The sequence below is a fragment of the Acromyrmex echinatior genome, chromosome 10, assembly GCF_024713525.1.
Source record: "Acromyrmex echinatior isolate Ae372 chromosome 10, ASM2471352v2, whole genome shotgun sequence".
In the NCBI taxonomy this organism is placed as follows: domain Eukaryota; kingdom Metazoa; phylum Arthropoda; class Insecta; order Hymenoptera; family Formicidae; genus Acromyrmex; species Acromyrmex echinatior.
In genome coordinates this window covers 6,328,784-6,352,913 of record NC_141861.1, presented here as the reverse complement: position 1 = coordinate 6,352,913, position 24,130 = coordinate 6,328,784, and the positions used below count along the sequence as shown (strand labels likewise).

At 37.6% G+C, this 24,130-nt stretch overlaps 1 protein-coding gene across 6 annotated transcripts in view; it reads right to left on the bottom strand.

Annotated features, from left to right (window-relative positions):
• Positions 1–396: 396 nt before the first annotated feature.
• The window catches only part of LOC105150439 (uncharacterized), a 364,524-nt gene continuing 340,790 nt past the window's right edge, over positions 397–24,130 (bottom strand). For 4 of the 6 annotated variants that reach the window (XM_087410153.1, XM_087410156.1, XM_087410157.1 and 1 more), the window contains exons 6-16: positions 21,344–21,505; positions 20,947–21,003; positions 16,528–16,594; positions 14,716–14,884; positions 13,981–14,209; positions 12,972–13,229; positions 10,852–10,950; positions 8,275–8,613; positions 7,487–7,699; positions 5,455–5,605; positions 397–4,862 (exon numbers count right to left, since the gene is read on the bottom strand). In XM_087410153.1, the coding sequence (XP_087266279.1) occupies positions 4,117–4,862; positions 5,455–5,605; positions 7,487–7,699; positions 8,275–8,613; positions 10,852–10,950; positions 12,972–13,229; positions 13,981–14,209; positions 14,716–14,884; positions 16,528–16,594; positions 20,947–21,003; positions 21,344–21,505 (2,490 nt within the window). In that variant the 3' untranslated portion in view covers positions 397–4,116. The remainder of the gene's footprint in view (positions 4,863–5,454; positions 5,606–7,486; positions 7,700–8,274; positions 8,614–10,851; positions 10,951–12,971; positions 13,230–13,980; positions 14,210–14,715; positions 14,885–16,527; positions 16,595–20,946; positions 21,004–21,343; positions 21,506–24,130) is intronic. The other 2 variants (XM_087410155.1, XM_087410154.1) reach the window with 2 other exon arrangements.

Genomic DNA, 24,130 nt, shown 5'->3' with positions numbered 1-24,130 from the left:
TGACTTTATTTAATACAAAGGGCTCGATGGAAAAAGGGAACTTTTATACGAGTCTAATATAAATCGTTATAAAAAACCTATAAAGAGAACGACTGCTTGTTTATAAAACAACGGTTTAAAATTAAAATTTTTTTTTAACGAATTATGCATTAATTACATATATTATACTATTAATATTTTTCTTTAGCTGGTTTAAAATTTTAGCAGTCAATTAAGCATTGCTTAGTTGCGCTAGGATTTTGAGATTACACTGTACATGTTATCTTAATGAAGCACTTACCGTTTACCGATGTAGCTGCCCCTTTGTCTCCTGGAGGGATAATGAAGCGGATTATGGATTCGGAAGTTTGCCAGGCGTGATTTTCACGAAATGAAATATGCTCAGATACGAGATGATTTTCATTTCAATCTCTTCCATCGTTTATTTCTATTCACAGTCAATAAATTAACACTTATCGTTGGAAATCATTACGAGAACCGAAATACGATGAGAATTATGTGTGATTCGTGTGTGACCATCTATAAACCCCGCAATTAATCAATAAATACAAAATCAGCTTATAAAAAGGTACGACGATGCGCGCTAATTCGCGGCCGCGATTCGCCGTTTTCTAAATCTGTTGTGTTCTTTTATCGTTTTATTATTTTATGTACATTATATTCGTTAATCACGCGAGAAGAATGGACTAGACCGCTACGTAAACGCTTAATTTCATTCGACCCTAAGCGCCGCACTTCGTGGCATTCACGATCGACGAATAAAATTTATCTAAGCGATCGCTTCGCTGTCTCGGGGATCGTGCATGGCGACGCTATAGGCCTTCTTTCGCCAACGACTCGCTTCTCCCTTAAGGGTACGCTTAAATTATCTATTTCGATTACTGCGCCTTGGGTCTACGATTAGAATGAATTTTACTTTACATCAAATGCTGCATATTTTTTGTTCTTCCGAGCTAAATAAAATCACTATCGTGTCTATATTCGTATTCTCATAAACTCGTTACTAAATTTAACATCACGTCGTCTATACTCTCGCCTATACTCTCCCGCCCTTCCTTTCTCTCTCTTTCTCTTTCACACATCTTCTTTCACGCATACACACACACACGCACACACGCACACGCACACACACCACATACACACACACATGTGCGCACACGCATATTCAATTTTCAATCATCCCTCTCATCCTTTCTCGCTGTTTCAGCCCTCCCTTTAATAACAGCCACTTCACTCATTCTCTGCACATGTTGGTACTCTCGATGGAACGGATAAACTAGCAGACATCACCGAAATCGACGTACCGTTTATCGGATACGTTCTCTCGGTGCCTCTCTTTTGGATCATCGGATCATCGCACAAACTCGATAAAAAAAGTGCCCGCTGATGGAGCTTACGCGCGGGCAGGACGCGACGTAAATCTCAATATTGCGAAATTCGATCTCGGCACGAAAATCGCACGCTGCGGCCGCGATCGAGCGTTAATCGCATTAATCAATCTCGACGTCGATGGAAGCAACTTGCGACTACTCGTTCGGTCTAATCACAGCCGATTTCCGGGCCGATCGGGAATTCATTGTCCCTCCTTCAAAGCACTCCTCGTGCGATCGTAGCGCAATGACGTTGCAGAAGAAGCACGCTCTACGTTATATGGATGGCAATATTTGTGTAAAAAGTGTATGACGTGTGTCGTGCGAAACGTTTTCAACGTTAAGCTGTTATCGCGATAACATATTTTAAATACGATAAATATTGAGATCACGGCAGTGATCTCCACAATCTCCAATTCATCGATCATATTAATTCATATGGAAGTCTCGCTGTTTGGCTTATAACCAATACATATCAATTCATGCTGTATAGCATTTATTCACTCTCTGAAGGTATATCTAACACTCTTGCCGATTGTTATTCCTTGATCATCTAAAGTGATTAAAACCGTGAACAGCAATTGATTTTTTAAATACTTTTTCAATTAACTTGTCAATATATGACTTTAGCGTTTATCGTAATATGGCATCGCGATAACTCTTTAATATTTACTGATCGCTTCCGCATGCTATCCGCCGATATTGTGTCGATCGTTCGTTCGCGGCGGGCGCGCGTTCCTCTCACGTACTTAATTTTTCTTTCTTCTATTTTAATTAATAATGCGCTTCGTCGAGTCGTCGCTGCGTCTCGTAACAGTTAAAATTATTACTTACGATTTATTATTATCCATCGGGCTTCTCGGCTCCTCCCGCACCTGTTCTCGCAGCCCTGATTCTCTGATTGCGCTCCCGCGTCTCATAAATTCATCTATGATTTTACACTATACAAGAGATGTACATAAGATCCAACGGTACGATATAATGTGTCGCGTATGTATATTATAGTTTTAAGTTTTGGCAAACGGGCAAGATCAATACAAAACATCGTTATGTCCTACGCGTAATATTTCCTATGTACATACAAAATCTTTATAACTTTCAACGTTTTCCTCCCGTGGCGTGGTCAATATACACACATGTACAGGTTTATCCATCGTGTCGAAGTACTGACGAGTCGCATCGACGATGGGGGATTGTCGGTCGTTAATAGTAAGCAAAGTCCGAGTGACAAATACGGCGTAATGCGGTGCCGTTCCATGGAGACTTCGGGTTCTCGCTACTCTATACAAAATTATATGCGAACGATGGAAAGTAAGTAGGAGATATTTCCTCGCGAGTCGATGTTCGAGTATCGGGCTTTATTGAAAAGTCGCGTAAATCAGCTAAGTAAGTGAAAAACGCTCGTAAGGCATCCTGTGATAATCCGCATTTACTCTATTACTGTTTAAGATGGATCCTCACGAGTCTGCGCGCCGTATTAAGCGAAAAATTGTCTCGAGTGTCACGGGACGATTCATAACTGTCTTGTTTGCGCACGTTTAACGCACGTCTTTTAGCGACGAGATCGAACAAACGTACAAAAAGCGAGTCCAAAATATACGAGATAAGAGATCGCCGTTCAACGAGAGACGAGAACTCGATAACGCTGGCAGTTTTTGACGAACGCTCGTCGGACGAGCTATATAGTATTTGCAGTGATTAATCGCGAGGTCGTCCCAGACAAAGATGAAACCGACAGATAATATCGAACGCGAAATCAAAACGGACGCATAACGTTATATTGGATCTTCATTCATGTTTCCTTTTTCTTTCTTTTTATTTATTGTACGTAAATGGATCGCGACGACGATTCACGTAACGCAAATGACGGTCGCTTGTTTCTTCTTTTTCGTCTACCTATTCAACTTTAATCGATCGTTATATTGCTACCGTATCACATAGTATTCGCTTATTATTAATTACACGGCTATACGTTAGGCGCGATGTGACTTGGCGGTTTCGAGATGCCAAGAGCTATTCGAAATGCATCTCATTCGGACCGAAACGGACGTAAACGCGAAGAAACTTCGCCGATGCTCCGGGGAGTCCTTGTTGCAATTGTTAAAATTTCGCTCGTTTCGTGGAATTCTGAAGTCTCAGTTCTTTCCCATTGCACATCCAAAGACACGAAGTAACAAAATGTCCCCCCCGACATTACTATCAAAGAGATATTACATCGAGAGAGATATTAAAACTTCCATTCGTGCGCTCGTGACAAGAATTATCAAACAAAGTGAGACCCTTGGTACTTTGCCAACAACAATAATAGGAAATAAGATATTGCTTTGATATAATATTTTAAATGGAGATGCGATTGAGCGCACAATAATCATCGCAACGAGCGGACATAGCGACAACTATCAATTATTATATGTCGTTTGCAATTTCGTTAGAATTGCTTTAACTTTGTGAGTCATCCAAAATGGAAGAAATATCTTATACGCTAAGTACGCTCGTCAGGATCGCTAGTTCGAGAACTACATCTCTCGTTGGATATAAAATGTCTGAGACATTTTGATCCCAATATTATCCAGATATCTCATGGACGAATCGTAGGCATCATAGCCTGAAGATGATCGTGATTGTGTAACCCTTTGAATCCGAACTAAGGCCGCTCCATTGCTCAATCTCTTTATTTTCGTATTTCTTACCTTCGAGTTAAAGTCGCACCACGACTCGTCGGCCTACAAATTTGTTGTGCCTTTCCTCATTGATAACTTCCGTCGTTGTTTTGATTCTTACCGCCCTGGGAAGTTGGCGACGCTCTGCTGAAGCTACCGAAGGTCTTGGTCGGCGAATCCGATGCGGCGCTGGCGGTAGCAAGTACTTTGTCCCTAGGCGGAGGTGCCGAGCTAATGCTGGATGAGCTGACACCAGAATCGCTAGATTTCTCACTGAGACAACCGCGTTGGCTGAGGCCGGTGACATTGCCGGTGTTCTCAAGACCGAGATCACTGGTACCACCGACCATGTACTTGACCATACCGCCCAGTTTCTGGCTGCCTTCGCAAGCGTCCTCAATTACCACCGTCTCGCCAAAGTTGCCTCTCTTCGCGATGTACCGCACGTTGCCACCCCGCAGTAGAGGCGACTTGTCAAATTGGCTCTCTTTCTGACTCGCTACTGAGCTAGAGATCGGTATGTTAGGATGAAAGTCGTCCTTCGTATCAGTTAGACTGCCGTCCGTACCGCCAGCACTGCTGGTGTTCTTCGTAATTGCCGTCGCGTTGTCTAGATTGTTCTCTCTCGGAAGCTTTGACGACGTCGTGGTTGATTCCGGGCTGATGGTCCGTCGACTGGTTGTATTTTTGTGTGCGTCGTAACAGCCAGAGTCCCGTGGAAACTGGCGTCGATTAAACGGGGAACAGTGGCCAGACGTTTGACCGGAGGTTAAGACCAGGCGACTGACCTCGTCACCCTCCGAACTCGAGGCCAGGTCACCTTCGCTGCCCGCTGTAAGAATAGGCAAAAAAAAGAGCGCACACGCGTGTGAAAATTCGTGATTTAATCATCGATTTAATAAATTATTAGATATTAATAATTTTAAAATGCATTCTGAAATATGTGTAAATATACATTTTTTATGTGTGTGTGCAATGCACTTCTGTAGCAATTTAATTCTTTTTAAATATTTTCATTTTTATAAAGTACCTAAATAAAATCTGATGGAAAAATTAAATAAAGTTAAATAAAGTAGAATAAAAATAAAATTAAATCAAAACAAAATACAAAAAATGAATTTTTTGACCGTTTATTTATTATTGAATTTTATAAAGTTAAATAATATTTCAAAATTTTTTATTTTCATATTCCACATTTATAGAGAGCGAGGGTTTAAAGTGATACTTTTTTTTATCTCCTTTGTATTAAATAATAAAAGCTAACTATCCTCTTTATATCAAATTACAATATGATTTTAAAGATGTATAACATGTATTAATTGTAACATGATATATGCAGTAAGACAAATAGCAATGATGATGAAAAGGGCTTTAGGGAGACGTGAATAATACATATGTAGCTGTTATACGTTCGGTATACTCACATTGAAGATCGTGTAGGAGTTGCACGGCGGTGAGTATCTTGGCACGATGCTCGGGTTGATGTATACGCAAATAGTCCAGATCCGCTGCCTCTAACTCCCTGAAGAGCTCCAGATCCTCGTATCCGTTCAGCACAAAAACTGGAATATGTTCCTGCGCGAGCGTAACATTCATCTTTGAGACGCTACCCCCATCTTAACAGAGCTTTGAATAGTTTACTTGTACAACGAAATGCGCTTGCAGTTTAATACACTTGGAAGAAGCTTACGGAATTCTTATAAAATTATCTTAAGAAGCTTACAGAGAATTCCCTTCTCAGCAACATTTCTCACACTTTGATTGGAAAATAAATGCTTTGATTTGAATTAAATGTTATATCTTCACGATTTGAATATAGATAACACATTGCGAGTGAAATAATCTCAAACGATAAATAAAATTATTTTGAAAGAATAAAAAGTACCCTTTTTATATTTCATAATGTAATTTTTTTCCCATTTACTTTTGTAATTTTTGTTAATTTTTTCCTATTTGACCTTTGTAATTCATGCGGGAGAAAAATTCATTTCTTTGCAAAATAAATGTCTTAATATAATAATAATAATGATAATAGTTACGTAATAAAACTGTGCCTAAAAAGCAAGATAAAAGATCTCCATGAATTTGATTTAGTATACGGAAGCATTATAATTATGACGGATTCACTTCAAAGAATCTTAATTGTCTCGTGATCTTTAAGATATTCAATAATCAAACATTTCAGACGTTACTGTACAGTTACGCGAGTTTTAATGACGGTCTCAAGCAATCAGCCGGGAAGAGGATACTTTGGATCTCCATCCGCTGATATAATTCGCACAGAGGGCCATTCGGGCTTCAATTAAGTGTATACCGAGACGCTGAAAAGGCGCACACGAATCTGTGACGCTCATTAAACGATCGATCATAGCGGCTTAATTAAGTGGCACGGCTTCCTGAATCGGAAACGACGTTTCCGGTACAACGACTCCTCGCCCTATCATTTCGTCCCATCCCTTCCTGTCGCTTCCGTACCTTCGACTCTGGAGACTTTGCGAGACACGCCTCTTAACAGTGAATCACGATCGAGTCTAATCTGTCGTCGAATCGCGAGACTGTACATAATATCCGAGGAAGCTACCGAATGTGCTTTTAGTCGTAAATTTTATGATTGAATTTAAAGTCAATTCTTTCTTCTAAAAATAATTGCAAGCAACAGGTAATTATAAACATTTTTGACGTGCAACACAAAAAAATATTAACATAATTAATATCAATAAATGTGAGAAAAAAAATAAACAATATAACAATTTAAAATTTATTGAAGTTTTAAGTATTATATAAAATTTTTGTTAAGGTAAAAATAAAATAAAATTAAAAATAAGATTTGGTTGTCTATTTAGATTCTTGGAACTTAAAAATCCCATAATTATTGATACTTTCATATAAAAACAATTGCCAATTTTGATAATAATTTGATTTTTAAGATTTGCGATTGGAAAGATATACAATGCAGTTTCAGGATATTTTGTATACAGCGAACGTTGGAGATAAATCAGAAAGAAAATGAATGACCAAAATGAGGTAAAAGAAATACCAAGACGTACAGCAGGTGAGGATAAAAATGAGCAAGGCGTAGACAAGAAACGAGAGTTGGAGAGAGAAAAGGAGATGGATAGGAAGGAAGGAATCGAACAAAAAGGACTCGTCATGGTCTGCGGGACCTGCAAGTTGTATAAGGTATAAGCTGGAAAGCTGATGCGATGGTGCGGGAGGATACGAGAGAAGAGATGACGGGGAACGGGGAATGGGAGCGCAATAGGGACACCGAATAAAGAAATATATAAAAGCAAGTTCTCTACTTTGCATTCGACGCCATGCAAATGCGAATCAGTTTGTTCGAGCCGCGGCGAGATATTGCTCTCCCTCCCCCCTTCTCTCTCTCTCTCTCTCTCTCTCTCTCTCTCTCTCTCTCTCTCTCTCTCTCTCTCTCTCTCTCTCTCTCTCTCTCTCTACCTGAAGATTCATTCTCTGCAAGAGCTCTTGAACGGAACCCGGCTTCTGCCTGTATCTCTGACCCCACTTGCCCCGCTCCGGTTCCCCTCGCCTGGGCACCCTGTCGTTCAGTATCTCGACGTTTATGAACTTGAAGTGGCCTATCCTGTTGTGTACAACGCCCTTCCATAGTCCGCTCTTGTTCATCTGTACCACATCGATTACGTCCCCTTTCTGAAACAACGTTGCGAGCATTCGTAAGGGAAATCCTTTCATTACGATACGTTCGATCAAACGTTATCAAATTTCCTCTTTAGATGATTTGAAAAACAGAAACCAGAATACGCGAAAAAAATTACATACGAATTCCAATATAATAATTAATTTCTATACTGAAAAAAGAGTCCGATAATAGCTACCAAATATTGAGTGAAATAATTTCAATTAAATGTTCGGTTAATATAATAATAAAAAATAATTTTACTTTCTTATAAGTATTTAGCAAGTCACATCAAACATAACAATATAATCATTTGGTAATATTTATTAAACATTTAGGAAAGTAAAATTATTTTTGATTATATTAATCAAATGTTTGATTGAAATTATTTCATTCAACATTTGATAATTACTACTATAGATTCTTTTTTCAGTGCACTCGAGAGAATTAAAAACGGCGAGTAGTAGTGAACATAAAGGTACATTGCCAATTATACAGTTGTACTTGCAAGTAATTACGACAAATTTACCATAAGGCTGTTAACGTTTACGGAGTTTCGCATAGAATTTCGATTATCATGAAGATGGACCTTGAACTTTAACGCGTCCTTGTCGTAAGGACTGGGCGTGTAATCCACCAGTGCCCTCGCTCGACACAGGACGGGGCCGATGGACGTCGGGCTGACGGCATCTCTGTCCTCGCAGGATATCGAGCTGTGATTGCTCCCTGCGCGTACCAGAGCCTGCGTGCTTGAACCGCTACCGCTCGGCAGGCTCTCGACGCTGCTCGCACTGCACGGAAAGGCCTCCGAGGAGGCGCGATCCTGGCGCAACCTCGAGATCTTTCTCTGCACGTCGTGCCTTAAATTCCTCGCACGGCCTGCGATACCCGCCCTGGCATCGCCCTCGAGCAGGGCGCTGGCCTCCGACTGGAAATTTTAATTGAGTTTTGGAGAACATCGGGGTCGCACCGTGCCCGGAATACGTGCTCCATCGAATGCATCGGGAAAGAAGCGGCGACGCGCTGGTGGCGCGTTAATTAAATCGAGGAGCTATGTGAAATAGGGATCTCCATTGGCCGAGCCGTTTTCAATAATGCATTTATGGCGCTTTGGAATGTGACACGATAGAGAGTTACGCGCAGAGCGACGCCTGACATGAAAACTATACCATCTTGATTAGATCTTGGTGAGTCAATTTGTTTACATTTAAATAATCATAGATTATTGCACGTCATCATGAAATAATTGTAATTTGCCATCATCTATTAATTACAATACTTGGCCGCCTTATTATTTATCTCTATTATGATTAATTATTTGCATCCTTTTTCAAAACATTATCACATAACTCCTCAAGTTTTCAGAAATAAAAATATTTTTCTTTAATATGTTGAACGCAGTTGGAAAGATTGTGTTAATTTAACACAACATGAATATATTAGAAAGTAACACATATATTATGTAAAAAAATTAATACAAAAATGTAACACTGACACAATTTGTAAGTAAATTGTGGAAGCATTTTTTTCAATAAAATTAACATTTAGAAAATATTAAATTAACACGTAAATTATCATTTATCTCAGAATTTACGTTTTAAAATATATAATTTTTATATTATTTGTTCACTTATTCATAAACTATGTTATTAGGTGTTGGAATTAATTCGTAGCGTTTTTTAATGAAAGAATGTTATTTATTTCACATGAGCATTAAAAAATACATTAATGAAAGTACTTCCCATCACTTGTAAAACGCTACGAATTAATTCCAACACCTAATATTTTGAGAAAAAATATTGAATATTTACTTAATATAACAATGTAAATAATATAATCATATTATATTAAAAGTTGGATATATACATATATTAAAAATTCAACAAAATTTTAATAAAGATGTGAGTAGATCGTTTTTTGAACACAAATACAAAACGTTCTTTACTGTGCATGTATTTGCAACGAAAACGATCATGAGATATTTCGATAGAAGCAAATTATTCTCATTTCCAAATCTATACGCTGACATCACTTTGTCAATGGAGTAGATAAATGTGTTAGAATTATTTCATTTGTTTGAATATTTTATAAAATAAGATACTACACGAAAAGCATGCTACATTTGAAGCAGAATAATAAATGGTGCGAGCGTGAAATCCTCAGAGAAAATCAATGTGCGTTCGAAATAAGAATAAAGACAGAGTACGCCAATTTCGTTTGCGTAAATTGCCATGCAATTCAATATGTTAGAATAATACATACTCATTTATATATATACGTATATTTATTTCTATTCCCATTAACTTTCAATCATGATAAAACGACAATTACGCCGTTATCCTGTTATCAATAATAGGAGATTATATATTACCGTTATTGTCGTAAACGACGTGTTTATCAAGTAATAGACATACTCATTATGAGATATATACTAAAACTTGTATACTTATGACAGACAATCACGATGTAACTGTGATTTTATGCAAATATGAATTAATTGGATAAGATCAATAAACTCCGTTTTGCGTTATGAAAATTAAACGCTGAATACTCACGATTGAATTGAATATTATGGGTTTCACGATAAACATCTATTATTAAATGTAAACAATTTCATATATTAATCAACTTTCTAATCTATCTTTCATGTATTAATCGACTTTCTAATCTGTCTTGTTTTTTAACCTTTCATGTGAAAATCATTTCGCTAAATTATAATACTTAGCTATTAATAGCAGCAGAGAAATTTGTTGTAATGTATAGACCGCGTTTTAAAGAATATGTATGCTTATATCAAGATCTACTATTTATTTATTTCTGGAAATTCAAGGCAGAAAATATTACATAATACTTTTAGTTTATTTAGAGTGAGTACTCGGAAGCGCAGAAAGATTCTTGCCCTTCTATGACAGAACAAACAACAGAGAGGGAATGCAATACTTTGTGATTCTACTAATCGCCCGTCAGTGACAGTTGTGTGCACAGGCATGTTTTTCTTAGTTATCGTACTGTTTGGATGTGCTGCCTGTATCTATTTGTATAATAGTGACTGAGGACGCCATGCATCTGAGTATATACGTAGAAATGACGAAGAAGGAAAAATGCGGAAAAAATAAAACTAGAATCTGCACGTTTTCCCGAAGGACTACTTTCATACGTTACGTACTGTATGTACGGCGGCCGAATGTTGACTTTCGAGTTCTTCTTGATCTTCATAATCGCTACTCTGGCTCGGTGACAATCCCTCCTCGCCGCTACTCCGACTCTAAAATGTTGACACTTCGTAGAAACAGTTCTAATAGCGAAATACGGAAGGAGGAAGCGGACACACTATGATGGATCTAATAGCGCGCGGATTTTGTTAGACAGGGCGACGGTTACGGGCATATCGCTAAGTAATATCGGACACGCGAGACCGCCACTGGTGGTTCAGAGCAGGTATAAGAGGCACAGAGGCATAAAGATATACAGTACCCAATATCAAAAATATTATACCGTACGTGCAAGCGCAAGGGCTACCTCGAAAGTTTTTTTTTTTTTAATAACATAAAATTAGTACGTAAACCTTGAAATAATTGCAATCGATATACGAAAATGTAGAATCTTTTATCTAAATAGATCTCCCTAAATACTTTAGAGTAGAATCTCTCTAAAAAATTAAAATTGAGCCAGTTTTAAAAGAGTTTAATTTTCAATCTTTAAGATTTCAATCTTCAGAGTGACATTCACTCTAAAAGTTTTAGAGATTCGAGACTATGTTCATTATTAAAAGTATCTATTATCCATTTTCATCTATTATCCATTTGTGTATCACAACTTCATAAATAATTGCACAATAAAATAATTTACGAGATGTGCATGGATGAAATCTCTGTTAAGATCAAACTGTTTTCAAATATTTTGAAAGTGTCTACATAATATATTAACTGTTTCCAATGTTAAAACATTTAATGTTTCTTTCGAGGTAACTTTCGCGATAAACTAAATAATAGCAGCAGATATACATGAGTTAGGGGAGTTAAGTATATAAGTGTTACACACGACGTGTTAACCACGTTATACATTCGATATATTAATAGAGAGAGGGATTGCGTGTTACATGAGAAAATAAAGAGCGTATGCAGGCTACGCCGTTTAGATGGGTTAGTGATATACTTAATATTGGCGTGTCAGTGTGTGAGTATTATTTATACACATAGAGGCTGTCAGTGCTGTGTAGGCGTCAGAGCAGGAAATGAGGCACCTTATTCTGGGGTGCTCTGATCAGATTATGAGGTTCTCCAGTTTTTGCTTAAACGTCAAGCACGATTATTATAATGTTGCACGCCCAACTATCACGATTGAACTACAGTAAAGATATAAATCAAATATACATATAGATATGTGTATAAAGCGCAAACCATGGATCATGCTTTGTCAAAAATTTTAAAGGTATCATATTTTTATCAATCAATCCTTTATAATCTCTAGTTTTAAATATTTTAATGATTATATTATAAATTTTATTTCTTAAATTCATTTTATATTTTATATATTTTTATAATAATACGTTATAGTATTTTATCTTTGTTATGATAAACATTGATCGACAGAAAAGAAGAATGAGAAAGAATTATTAAGAAAGCATACATTTCCCGGCAATTCAAACAAGACGCTGATAAATGCTGAAGCTCTACCACGGTAGTGGTATCCGATCGTTATCAAGTTTGCGAAGTCGACGAAGAATAACGTTTGTTCGGCGGACGAGGAAACTGGTAGATTCGACGTGATTTCAACGCAATCGCCACATTGTCGAGCCGTCGTGCCCGATTCCTCGCAAACAATCCGTAAATCTCCGTGGATTCTCATTGTCCGTCCGACGGATGGATCGAGTGGCTCTCAGCGCCTGGATTCACCGAGGCAACACGCCGGAAACTGACCGGAAAACGGCAGCATCTCACTCAAACGTAACAACCGTATATATGGCAATCGACCACGATGCAATTTCTCCGCGAGGGAATCTCGCGATCTGACATGCATGAGATAAGCTGAACGAAAAATCCATATTCACGGATAATACGAAAATCCTCACATTTATTGTATCTAATTAATCAGGATACTCCTCCGTCTCCTGTTTTTGAAGACGCTCGACATAGCTAAATGTAATAAATCGAGCACATACGTCACGCGCCAGACAAGCGTACACAGGTGGGTTAGAGAGAATAGTATGGAAACTGGCCTGGATGTGCCTGCGGGAGAGGTGATAGGGAGAGAGCTACGTCATCCATAGATTCGGCAGATACGAACATATCTGGGAACCGGGCGGCGTTGCGCGTTGCTTTGCGGTGACGTTGCGTCGGTGACGGTGTTGGTAACGGTCGTGCTAGCGGCGGGGTGACGTTGATTGGGTCGGGGTGAGACCGAGTGGTGATGTTCGTGATGATGGCGATGGTTGTGACGGTGCTCGTGGTGATGCTCCGGCCGATCGGGGTGGCGACCGCCCACCGAAGGCTGGTCGCTCCTACTCGTGTCCACCGACACAGTCGACAGTCTCGAGCTCACACTCTGCAGCCCCAAAATTAAATAAATCACGCCGTGACGTACGCCCGCGAGAAGGTAGGCGCCAACCTTTCTCTCTCAACCCCCCGCCCCCCCATTGTCCGCCTATGGGATCCGAGCCGGTCGGATCTGCGCTTCTCACAGGGGAGATCGAATTTGGGCGAGGGCTAAGGGAACCCAACAGTACCCGCGTCCTCTGCGTGGTGCGCTTATCGCAATACAGTGACTTAATGTAATTTCGCTATGGAGTGACGAGTACGATCTAATGGGATTTATCCAGGATTCGGTCCTTCCATATTACGCCTCATTGCAATAATATTACCCACGACTTAATGAGATTCGTGACTTACTTGGGATATGGTGATTTGGTAATTTCAAGCGACGGAATTCTGAAGGGTAGCATGTGTCGTTTTGTTCACTTTGTCAAAGTTCACTTTGTCAAAGTTCAGACTAGTTAACCACACTAGTTAACCAAGACTAGCTACCCCTGAACGTAAATAAAAAATTACAAAAACCATAACACAAAAATATCACCGAGCTTTATTTTTAAGGGACACTAGTTGACTACTTATTCACCATATATATTAACATTCCGCCGCTTATACTAACAATAAGATATTAAAGCATTATAAGACGATGTAACTTGATTGCACTAGCAGCAAAGGAATTTTCGCATGAACGCGACAATGTTTGTACTGCAACATTTACGAAGTGATATGAAGTTACCCGGATTGTCGCTCGATGACGATGGACTTACCTGCACGTCGCTACTCGCGTAATCTCCGCTCTCACGAGAAGCTCTCGAATGCGTTAAGGGTATGATCGTCGGTGGATTATTGTGACCCTGAGGAACAATAAGACCTCGCATTGTTGACGTTGCACCTTTCCTCGAGCGATCGCGCGGCAAACTGATATCACCGGCTGTTCGAAGAGATATCACACCCTCACCTCGATTCTCCGGTCTCATATTCAGCGTGAAACATACCCTATTCGATTATGTTATTTAATCGTAATGAAAAAATCTATATTTTTTCAAGATTCATAAAACTGTACCACTATACTTATAAAGGAATGTTGGAACTGTCCCTCACCGATTCTGATAAGCTTTGAATATGTTGTAGAGTACAGCATCAAAAACAATTAAACTCATATTTTTTTGTCTGATTATCTCAAGGTTTAGGGATCGAAACTATTCCTGAGGGTAAAGATAAATTAAAAATTTTTCAAAAAATGTAAATAAAATGTTATTAAGAGTATGAAATACCATAAAACTTTTGTATAAAGCATTTTTATATACCTCATAGTTTCGAAGATATTCGGAAAATGAAAAAAATCAATTATTTTTAAGATTGTTCAATTCCTAAGGCATGAAAATAAAAAAATATGAATTTAATATTTTTTTATGTTCTGCACATACCCAAAGCTTATAAAAAAAATGTCTATATATTCAATAATTCAGATTTATTCTTATTTTAAATTGCGAAAACATTACCTTCCGTTTTGAATAGTTGCGGTAGGTACTGGACCGCCACTGGCTCCCATAAGAAAGTCTTCGGGATCTGATTCATAAGGTGGTTCGTCATACCAATGACCGCCTGGTCCAGGACCTAAACTACCTGCACCTCCGCATCGCGCGTCTTCGTCGTACATGTACGTGTCATCTACAAATCATTGTTTTGTTTTCTGATTTACGAATATTGACTTGCAAATTAATAATTCTAATTCTCGATTAAAAATTAAAATAAAATAAATATAATTAATTTTTGTGTGTGAGGCATCCTATCAAATTTTGCAAAAACTTAGAAAAAAAATTTCAATAATTTTAAATTAAAATACCGTTAGAAAGATAGCATTCAAAAAGAATAATATTTTTAAAAGATAATATTTTTAATCTAAAATATATTAAAAGAATATAAAAAATAAACAAAAATTGCAAGTTTGTTAATTTAAAAATAAATGAATGTTTGTGTATTATGTCCTAATGATGTACTAAAATCTTCAAAAATGTGTTAACAATTATAGGATTTAAAATATTAATCATGAATGTACTGAGTAAAATTACATTTAATATTAAAATTACTTTAATTTGAATTTGGATCTACTTCTAGTATAGAAACCTGGGAATGACAAAAGTGTGCATGTCATTATGTAAAGGAAGAGAGAGGAAGAGAAAGTGTAAGAGAGAAGTAGGTAGCAAAGAGGATTGGAAAATGAAGATGGCGGGTACTAACAATAACGAGATTAGTCGCATCCCGTTCGCGACGTGCTGAAGCAGCTTTGTGCATAGGAAATAAAACAACTACATTAATGATAAATCGACAAATAAAGAACATATTCATGGAATATATGAAATAACATTAGACGTTGTAATTATCTATCTTTAATAATTCTCATGTATAAAATATTAAAATATATAAATATATAAATTCACATGTTATTAATTTTATAAGTACTTCTTCTTTGTTTCATTATTTAATTTTAAATGTTTGAGAATTTCTCCGATATTTTTAATAAAATATAAATAAACGTCACAAATTATGTGAAACAAGCTTTTAGTAAAATTACATTTAACTATTTACTTCCTCTTAGCATATATTCTCACAATAATAAAAGTAATACAGTTAAGAATGATAGCTAATATGATTAATGTCAATAAGTTTTATCGTTTAAAAATAATAATGATGAATAAAATATTAATCGTACTTATCTTCTGTGTATTTAAATAATTATTAAATATAATTAAATAATTTTTCAATTTACATTTTAATAAGTTCTTTAAATAATATAAACCATATGACCTTACAATCTAGATTTTCAAAGAACGCTTGTTATTATATTTTAACTTGCATTATTATTTATATTCTATGTCATCTTATATTTAACATTCAATGTTAATTAAACAAACCCTAAATCAAAAGTTTTTTCCTTCTTCTTTTCCAGTACAAACACCTTTTTGCGAGGCGTAGGAATCATTCTGGTACGTCTCCATTTTATCGCAAAAAGCTGAGGCTACGGAGAGCGAGATTTCGCGAAAGATTACGAAGGGAGCCATCAGGAAACGAATGCTCAAAATGAGTCTCGCGAGAGTGAGCAGCTACACATACGAGGTGTCAGGCATTTGGGAGTCGATTCTCATACCGGCTGTGGCACGTGCACGTTTTGTTCAACGTGTACACACACGTTTACATTTCCGTACTCACGTACGCGCCTATACATACACGGACAGAGAGCAAGAGAGGGCGGGTTATAGGTCGTGGAGAGACGAGGCGACAACTAGCGGGAGGTTAGTCCTTGATGTACTTACCCCCAGGGAGCTGACCCCGTCCGTCTCGTCCTAGCTGCATTAAACCCTGCCGGATATCCCTCAGTATCTGAAACAGCACAATGTCGACGTCGTGAGTAAACGTTTATCCGGCATTGTGATTAAAACTGCAATTAGCCGCGTTCGCTCTAGTGTTTGCATGCTGCGGAATTGCTTTCGTTGATCCAACGTAATCCCGTAAGCATCGATGGCGAACGCTTGAAAGATTGATCACGGGATACAATCGCCGATTAAAAATCGTACTAAAATAAATTTGATGTTACGAAAAATTTGTTATTCTCATTATTTATTTAATGAGAAATAAAAGAAAATTTTCGAATTGTCATCAAAGATACACTGTTATATATTTGAAAAATTATATTGTATACGAAGATATATAATTAAGTGAAGATGATGTCCCCGATGTAATCGATGCAGAAGAGAACTCATTATCTGAGATTTCTCATTACATAGTAGGAGTATTTGTAAGTTGATTTTTATGTCTTCTTCTTAGATCAAGTTCGCAAAGTTGTGCAATGATTAGGTTTAATCCTTGAAATCCCTGATGTAACTTTAAAATCTATAAAATGTTATTTAAATACATCAGAATCTTTTATTAAACTTTGCAGCATGTCCAGATATTGCTTCTACGCAAATTGCTTTTCTACGTAAGTAGCTAATTGAAGTAATGGCGCGCCTAAGGACTGAATTTCATGCCGGGAGATGCCCTGCCACCGGTAGCGTAATCACGTGTAATCTAAATGGTATTACCGAGAACTTACATGCGCAGGTTCTTTCACGGCGGATAATCGCCGTTATCCGGTCAGTGTTGGACCACCATCGATGTTTTTCAGATCTTCGCAACCATACGGCGAGGCAAAGAGATGGAAGAAAGGATAAAGAGAACTGTGTACATGTATCGCGGTTTCTCTACGGTCGATGACCGCGAGTCCTCGGTAATCGGTGGAACAAAACGAAAAGCGATTATCGATCAGGATGCTGCAGACGTAATGTCCTGATGAGGGACAGTCCGGTCGAAGGTTGTTTCCTGGGCGAGAAAAAAGACCGGAATAGCAGTCAGGGCGGAAGAAGATGAGAAAGAGAAGGAGATTGTTGAGGTGGTCGCCTGCGGCTGGTCGGTCCCTACCGAACCGAAGTTGAGGCTAAAGCGAGGGATAAGAAGCAGGAGCAACGAGAAGAGAGAACAGGAAGGATGACAGGGAGAAGGATTAGAAAGAAAAAGAAGGAGATTCTCTAGGGAGCAATAAACCCGCGGAGGTGACACTAAAACTTTAACACGGATAGCGACCTTTATTTCCATATTGCTCAAAAGGAACATGGCTGCTTTATTTCTTCCAACGGACTCTCCTTCGGTATCTCCGCCCTTTTCTCATTCTCACCCCTCTCCCCCTTCCGAATTGTCGCACCCCCGGATTCGCACGGCTCGTGATGCCACCGGTTTTCGGCAATTTCCAGTGGCCCTCCTCTCGCGCCCCTCCTCTTTTAAAACTTCGCAGAATTTCACAAAGCTTACGTCCACGTAATTAAAACTCCCAGCTCGTGCACCCAGTTACGATGTTCGCGCCGTCTACTTTTACGCGTGCGATCTTTCCCTCTAATGGGCAGTTTTTACAAGCAGCGATGGTAGAGGAAAGAGAAAGAAAGAGAGAGAGAGTCTCTTCTTGTATGGAGATTCTCGAGGATACGCGACACACGTAACGAGCTGCAAGCTGCGCTGCACCACGGCATAGTGTTACTCTCGATGTTGTTACGTGCGAAGCGTGTGTAATGCGTCGCTCGAGTGTTCTCTCGCGTGAAGCAACGCGTTATGCGCATACGCGTGCACCCGTATTATGCATGAGCCACACGATACACATGATTGCATCAAAACGGTCCCGTTTTACGTTAAAACTGCCACTTTTCCTTCATTACTGGGTATCTTTTGAATTTGCAAAATATTCACCGTGTTATTTTCTACGCAGAGAAAATTCTTCGGTCAATTTCAAATATATTTTATTTTAATGAAAATTGATTAAACGCAACATCAAATATCTTGATACAGCAATTTGAAATGTCATTAAAATAAATTTTATTTTAAATTTGAAAAAGAACAAGATTTTATTTTATTATATATCAATGTAAAATTCAATTTTATGAAAGTCCTATACATATATTCTGTTTATATATCCTTGCATTTACATGAAAAGAATGATTTTGTTGAAAAATGTAAAATTTTGACTGGATCTGAAATCAATTTTTTTTATCATAAAAATAATTTGATTGAAAATTAAAAAATGCTGAGCAGCGCTACAAATGAATTTTGATATTCTAATAAACAGTTGGAGTTTTCAACAAAATTATTTTATTGTCCAAAAAATTATTTGTTTATCTGATCCAGCAAAATTGTAAAGTTTTTAAACAAAATCATTCTTTCCGTGTAAACATACATGTGTTAATATGTATTTACATATTTTATAAATTACAATAAAAATATTTTATGTTTGTATAGTTCTCAAAAATTTAATTCTTTTATCGGAAAATATTGCAGAATTACGATAGTACAGAATATGGCCAACAAATAATAGCATCGTAGATAAGATAAACTGAGAAGAAAGACTTCGATTTTTATACGTGCGGCTAACTTTTTAACGGAGTTAATTTTTTAATAAAACCGCGCGGTCGCGACATTATCCCGAGTACCTCTTTCAAGTAGTTAATTTAGTCTGTCCCGTGGTTTCTCTTTTATATACATATTCATTATATCGCAGATAAATTAACGATGATAAATTTTATACCAAAAATTATCATTAAATATTGAAAAGGGTATTGCTTATCAAAGTTAATCTTAGAAGACGTCAGATCGGATAAACGGAACAGTGAAAAGGGTTGCTTATTAAAATTTTCAGGGAACCTTCGTTAAGAATTAGCTCATCAATTTTATTGAGAAGTTATGTCGTTCTGATAATTTCTGCAACTTTCTACATTTCCTTACTAAAATTTTTAAGTCCAACGCTTCATCAAATTTTATCGTTTAATGCTGTGCATTGATTAAATATTTCCTCTTTTTTTCCTAATTAATCATTCTTTATTTTATTAAATAACTATACGGAAAGATTTGCTAAAAATTTAACTAGATACAGATCTGAAAATAACTTTATTGGATCTTTAAAATAATTATGTAGGATATCTAAGCTAAAACTATCAAAACTTTTTGCAGCATTCTTCATGTTTGAGAGTTCTACATAATTATCGTGATAGTCCAATAAAATTATTTTTAGGTCGGTATCTTGTTGAATTTTTAGATTCTTCAACAAAATCATCCTTGTATAAAATAATCAGCAGTAAACAGTGTAAGCTATATTAAACTTGCTGAAATAATGTCGCTATAACACGCAATGTGCCAATTATAGTTTATAGTCCGTGATTGTACGTACAAGACAAGAAGAAGAGAGGCAGAAATCTCATGCTGGACGGGTATACGACGCAAAACCACACGAGGGAAAATAAGAAAAGCAGAAAAAACCCGCACGCGTATATCGCGAGAGATCGTGCATAAGGAATTCACGACGCAACGTTGCGGTACGCATTGACGATTATGATGATATCATGTTGATCTGGCTGCTTTGCATAATGAGAGGTATCAAGTTGGCGAAAGACAGTCTAAAGAAGGGGGTTAGTAGGGAGGGTATGACGAGAAACGAGCTCGTACGCACTTGGAACGGAGGAAGACGTAGAGGGAGTCAAGGTAAAGGGGGGCCTTGGTGATAGCACATACATGCAAATTTCGTCCTGCGAGAATTCCGATGCGGGAGGCAGGATTGTATCGGATAAGGCTACCGGCTCCCAGGGCCAATATCAGTCGAACGACGGGAAGAGGGTTGCCGTTGATCCAGGCAATGTACGGGGAGGGAACCGCGGGAAGAAAATAAATGGGGCACGCGGGTTGGGTTTAATCATGATAAGACTTCCTCCCATCATCCTTATCGCGATCGGTTACGCATGATAACGAAAATTGTCGCTCTAACGCGAAACGCGGGACGTGAGTGTGTTCGTCGCACACAATGCGGTGCGAGATATATCCTTAACGGAAGCGTCATTTAGTAATTTAAAGTGAACGGAAACAAGGGCAACTCTTTATTTAGGTTGCGCTCAGAAACTTCACCTGGGTGCACCTATGTGTCTATTTCAGCCTTACTGTTTACCGAATGTTAAACAAAGATAAAATAAAGTGAAGTTTCTGAACGTAGCCTTGTCAGGCGGGATCGAACGGAGCGCAAACGCGACTGCGATCATTGGTGATTTTTGGCATTCTTTCGTCTCCGCGAGTTCCTTTACAAGTAAGTTCGTTAGCAAAAACCGAAGACAAAAATTTCATTATAGACTAGGACGATAGAGATTGACTTATATAAGACGTGCACTCACCTCCTCATGCTCTTTGTGAAACCGCTCTTTCTTTCGCAGCGCCTCTTGAACTTTCAGCTGAAAAATGCAAGGGATGGAAGCGTTCTTAAGTTTCGTTTAAAAAGGTTTTATCGGCGGTAAAGCGACTTCTTGCAGCGGGAGTAACTTGGAGCATTTCAAGTGAATTCAAGAATCACGATTGTATAAGAGCAAGCGTAGTTTTTACTCAAGAAGTCTAACGGAAACTTATTATATATTATCCATCTTCACTTTTCAATAAAAAAATATTTTAAGAGTTATCTGATATCGAAAAGAATAAAAGGCAAGTGAAATGCATAAAATATTAACTTATAACTTAAAATACATTTAGTGGCTTTAAGCATCATTTTACAAAATATATAAATGAAATATGGTTTACCCTGTGAATGGTTTCTTCGAAACTATTTGGTTGACCGCCGTTCATCTGTAGGTATCTCAATCGATCATAATCTCGAGGATCCACCATCGAACGGAGAATCGTGTGTCCCATGTCAGGTCCGAGACCCAAACCGCTTTGCAAAACACTGTCAGGTGTGTCTACCTGTAAAAAATAAAGCACAATTGAGATTATTAAGATGTAATTATGATAATAACGTAATTGTCATTAATTAACTGAATATTGTTAAAGAGTACATTTACATTAGTAACGTTATATTTTTCTGTTTAATCTTACAAAAGAAAAAGAAAAAATAGAAATGCAAGATACACAGCGAAAGTCATGTTTTTGAAAAAAATATAGAATTTAAAACAGAATAAAGTTTACAAATAAAAATATTGCATATTAAAAATTTTTATATTAATTTGAGAAAGTTGAAGTCATATTCCAATGTATTTCTTTCTCATTTTATATATTTCCTTATCTTCTACCCGTTTATCTGTCTTCTCTTCTACGATATAACATCACGTAAATTACTTTCACGCGGAGAATTCAATTTATGCAAACGTTATAAAATAATGAGAACCATTGTAGTCATAGTCGAGACATTGATTACAAATGATCGTTTGTAGAGATTCTCGCAATAGTTTATTGCAATCGTCGTGGAAATGCGCCTTCGCGCGGATATATTTTTGTACGGAGGTGTAACATTCCTTTTCATAGAGCGTCTCCTATTCTATAGAATGTCGAGCTCCTTAAAAGCGGCTGCCATTTATTCTCGCGACGTTCCTCTGCCGCTAATGGGGCTCGTGCATAAGATATTCAGGACGCGGAGAGGGTCGCCATGGAGATCGTCAATTTCTCGTTCTTCAGTCCCGCGGGAAGAGAGTGAAAGAAGAAGAGGAGGAAGTACAACGACGTCGTGTATTTTGGAAAAACGTAACGCGAGATTCTAATCGTGCGGGCGAAACGGGCGACGTTACGAGCGCTGCGTTAGTCGAATGATTAAGTAGAAGTCTGAGAGTTTCGTTCCCGCAGTAACTTGAAGACAAAGCTCTCAAAGTATTTACAAAGGACCACCTCTTCTACGAGATTAGCCTGAGTAGAGAAATTCATCTCCCTTTCCTTACTATTTTAAGCGCTGTCTTCACTGTCGTCATCGTCGTCGTCGTCGTTTTCGTTATTGCTGTAGCGTCGTCTTACACGAACCGTCACTGTAGAGAGAAACGGTTTACGATGAAAATTATCGCGTTGATACTCTGTAAATGCGGTCTACAGAAATTATTTCACACAGTCTCTTCAAGACATTGTTACTGAAGTGGTACAGAGATAAGAGAACATTTGTAATGATTGTACCGTTGCATTTTACATGGATAGTACATATATTTCCGGTAAAGAAATGTGCTTTCAAAATTGAAATTGCGGAGCGTTATGATGCAATGTATAAAGAATAAAATATTATTAAGTGCTGAAACAATATTGTTCTGTGTTATCATATAGAATGTCGATACTGAAATTTTTTCCACAAAGACAACAATTTTTCATCATCTTTTATATTAAAATTCTTTATTTATGTGTTTCGAATAAGGTTCAGGTTCTCTTACTCTTTTTCATATTGCATTTCTTAATTCTTCTCTCTTAAAAGATTTAAGTATAGAAACTACTCTTATAAAATTCATCAATTTGACAAAGTCTTAAAATGTCAAATTTCTGAGTAAGTCACGTAAAGAGGTATTAATATGCTAATATAGATGAACGCTCATAAACTAGAACGCTTCACGTATCTCGTTAAAAATTAATGAGTTATCGATTTTTATCGATGATTAATAAAAAATCGTGATTAGAATATCGTAAATTATGACACGCTGAGAAAAAGATATAGACCTAATTTTATTTGCAACAAAACTGTTAAATATAATATTTCAACTAGGCAGTGCTCTCCATCTATTCTATAATTATTATTTAAAGAGCCAATTATTCGATAATACATCTATTATAATTAGAATAATTTTAATTATATTCTTTGGACAATTTTTTCAATATATAAAGGAGTTAATACGAGAAGTTAACCTTTTTCCTCTAAGCTTTATCCTTTTATCCTCTTTAGCTCAAGTTTATATCCTTCATCGAATGAAGAAGCGTCCCGTTGTGAACAAATATCGACCCATCCTGCGGTAATCTCGATGCCTAAGGAAGAGAAAAAGCCGTGTTCTGCAGACGCAACGTCGGGACGATTACCTTGCGGTATGCGATTTAATTAAACCACGTGGTATTTATGTTAAACGGATTAGAACCGTTTGTTTGTGCTCGCAGACTGAGCTTGCTCCACGGTAGCGGCCGTAGCATCCACTAAGCCTGAATAATACCTAGAGACAAGGCTGAGAATTTACGTCGCTCCCCTGTTTACCGGCGCGATGTTGACTTTTTCTTCTGGAGCGGACGGCGAAGCAGAATAATCAAAGAAATTCCAAAACCCCGGAGATGCGTTTTAAACGCATCTCTTATCCGCGAATCTCTCACGAAGTCTCTATGTAATCTTTCGATATGACGATGTTATCGCGGATTATTGCCCCTTATGGTATGCCATGGAAGAAGAATAATACAAAGAGATATCTATATATTGTCATATCTCTTTGTATTATAGTTATCTTCCCAAACAACACGCATGTCCGGAAATGAAGAGACTAAAAGACTCCTTTAGACGCTTTATGTCTTAATTTCGGACTTTTTGTTCTCTCGGTTAGAATTACATCGCAATCTAATGTCATTGTACTGTCCACATAATCTATT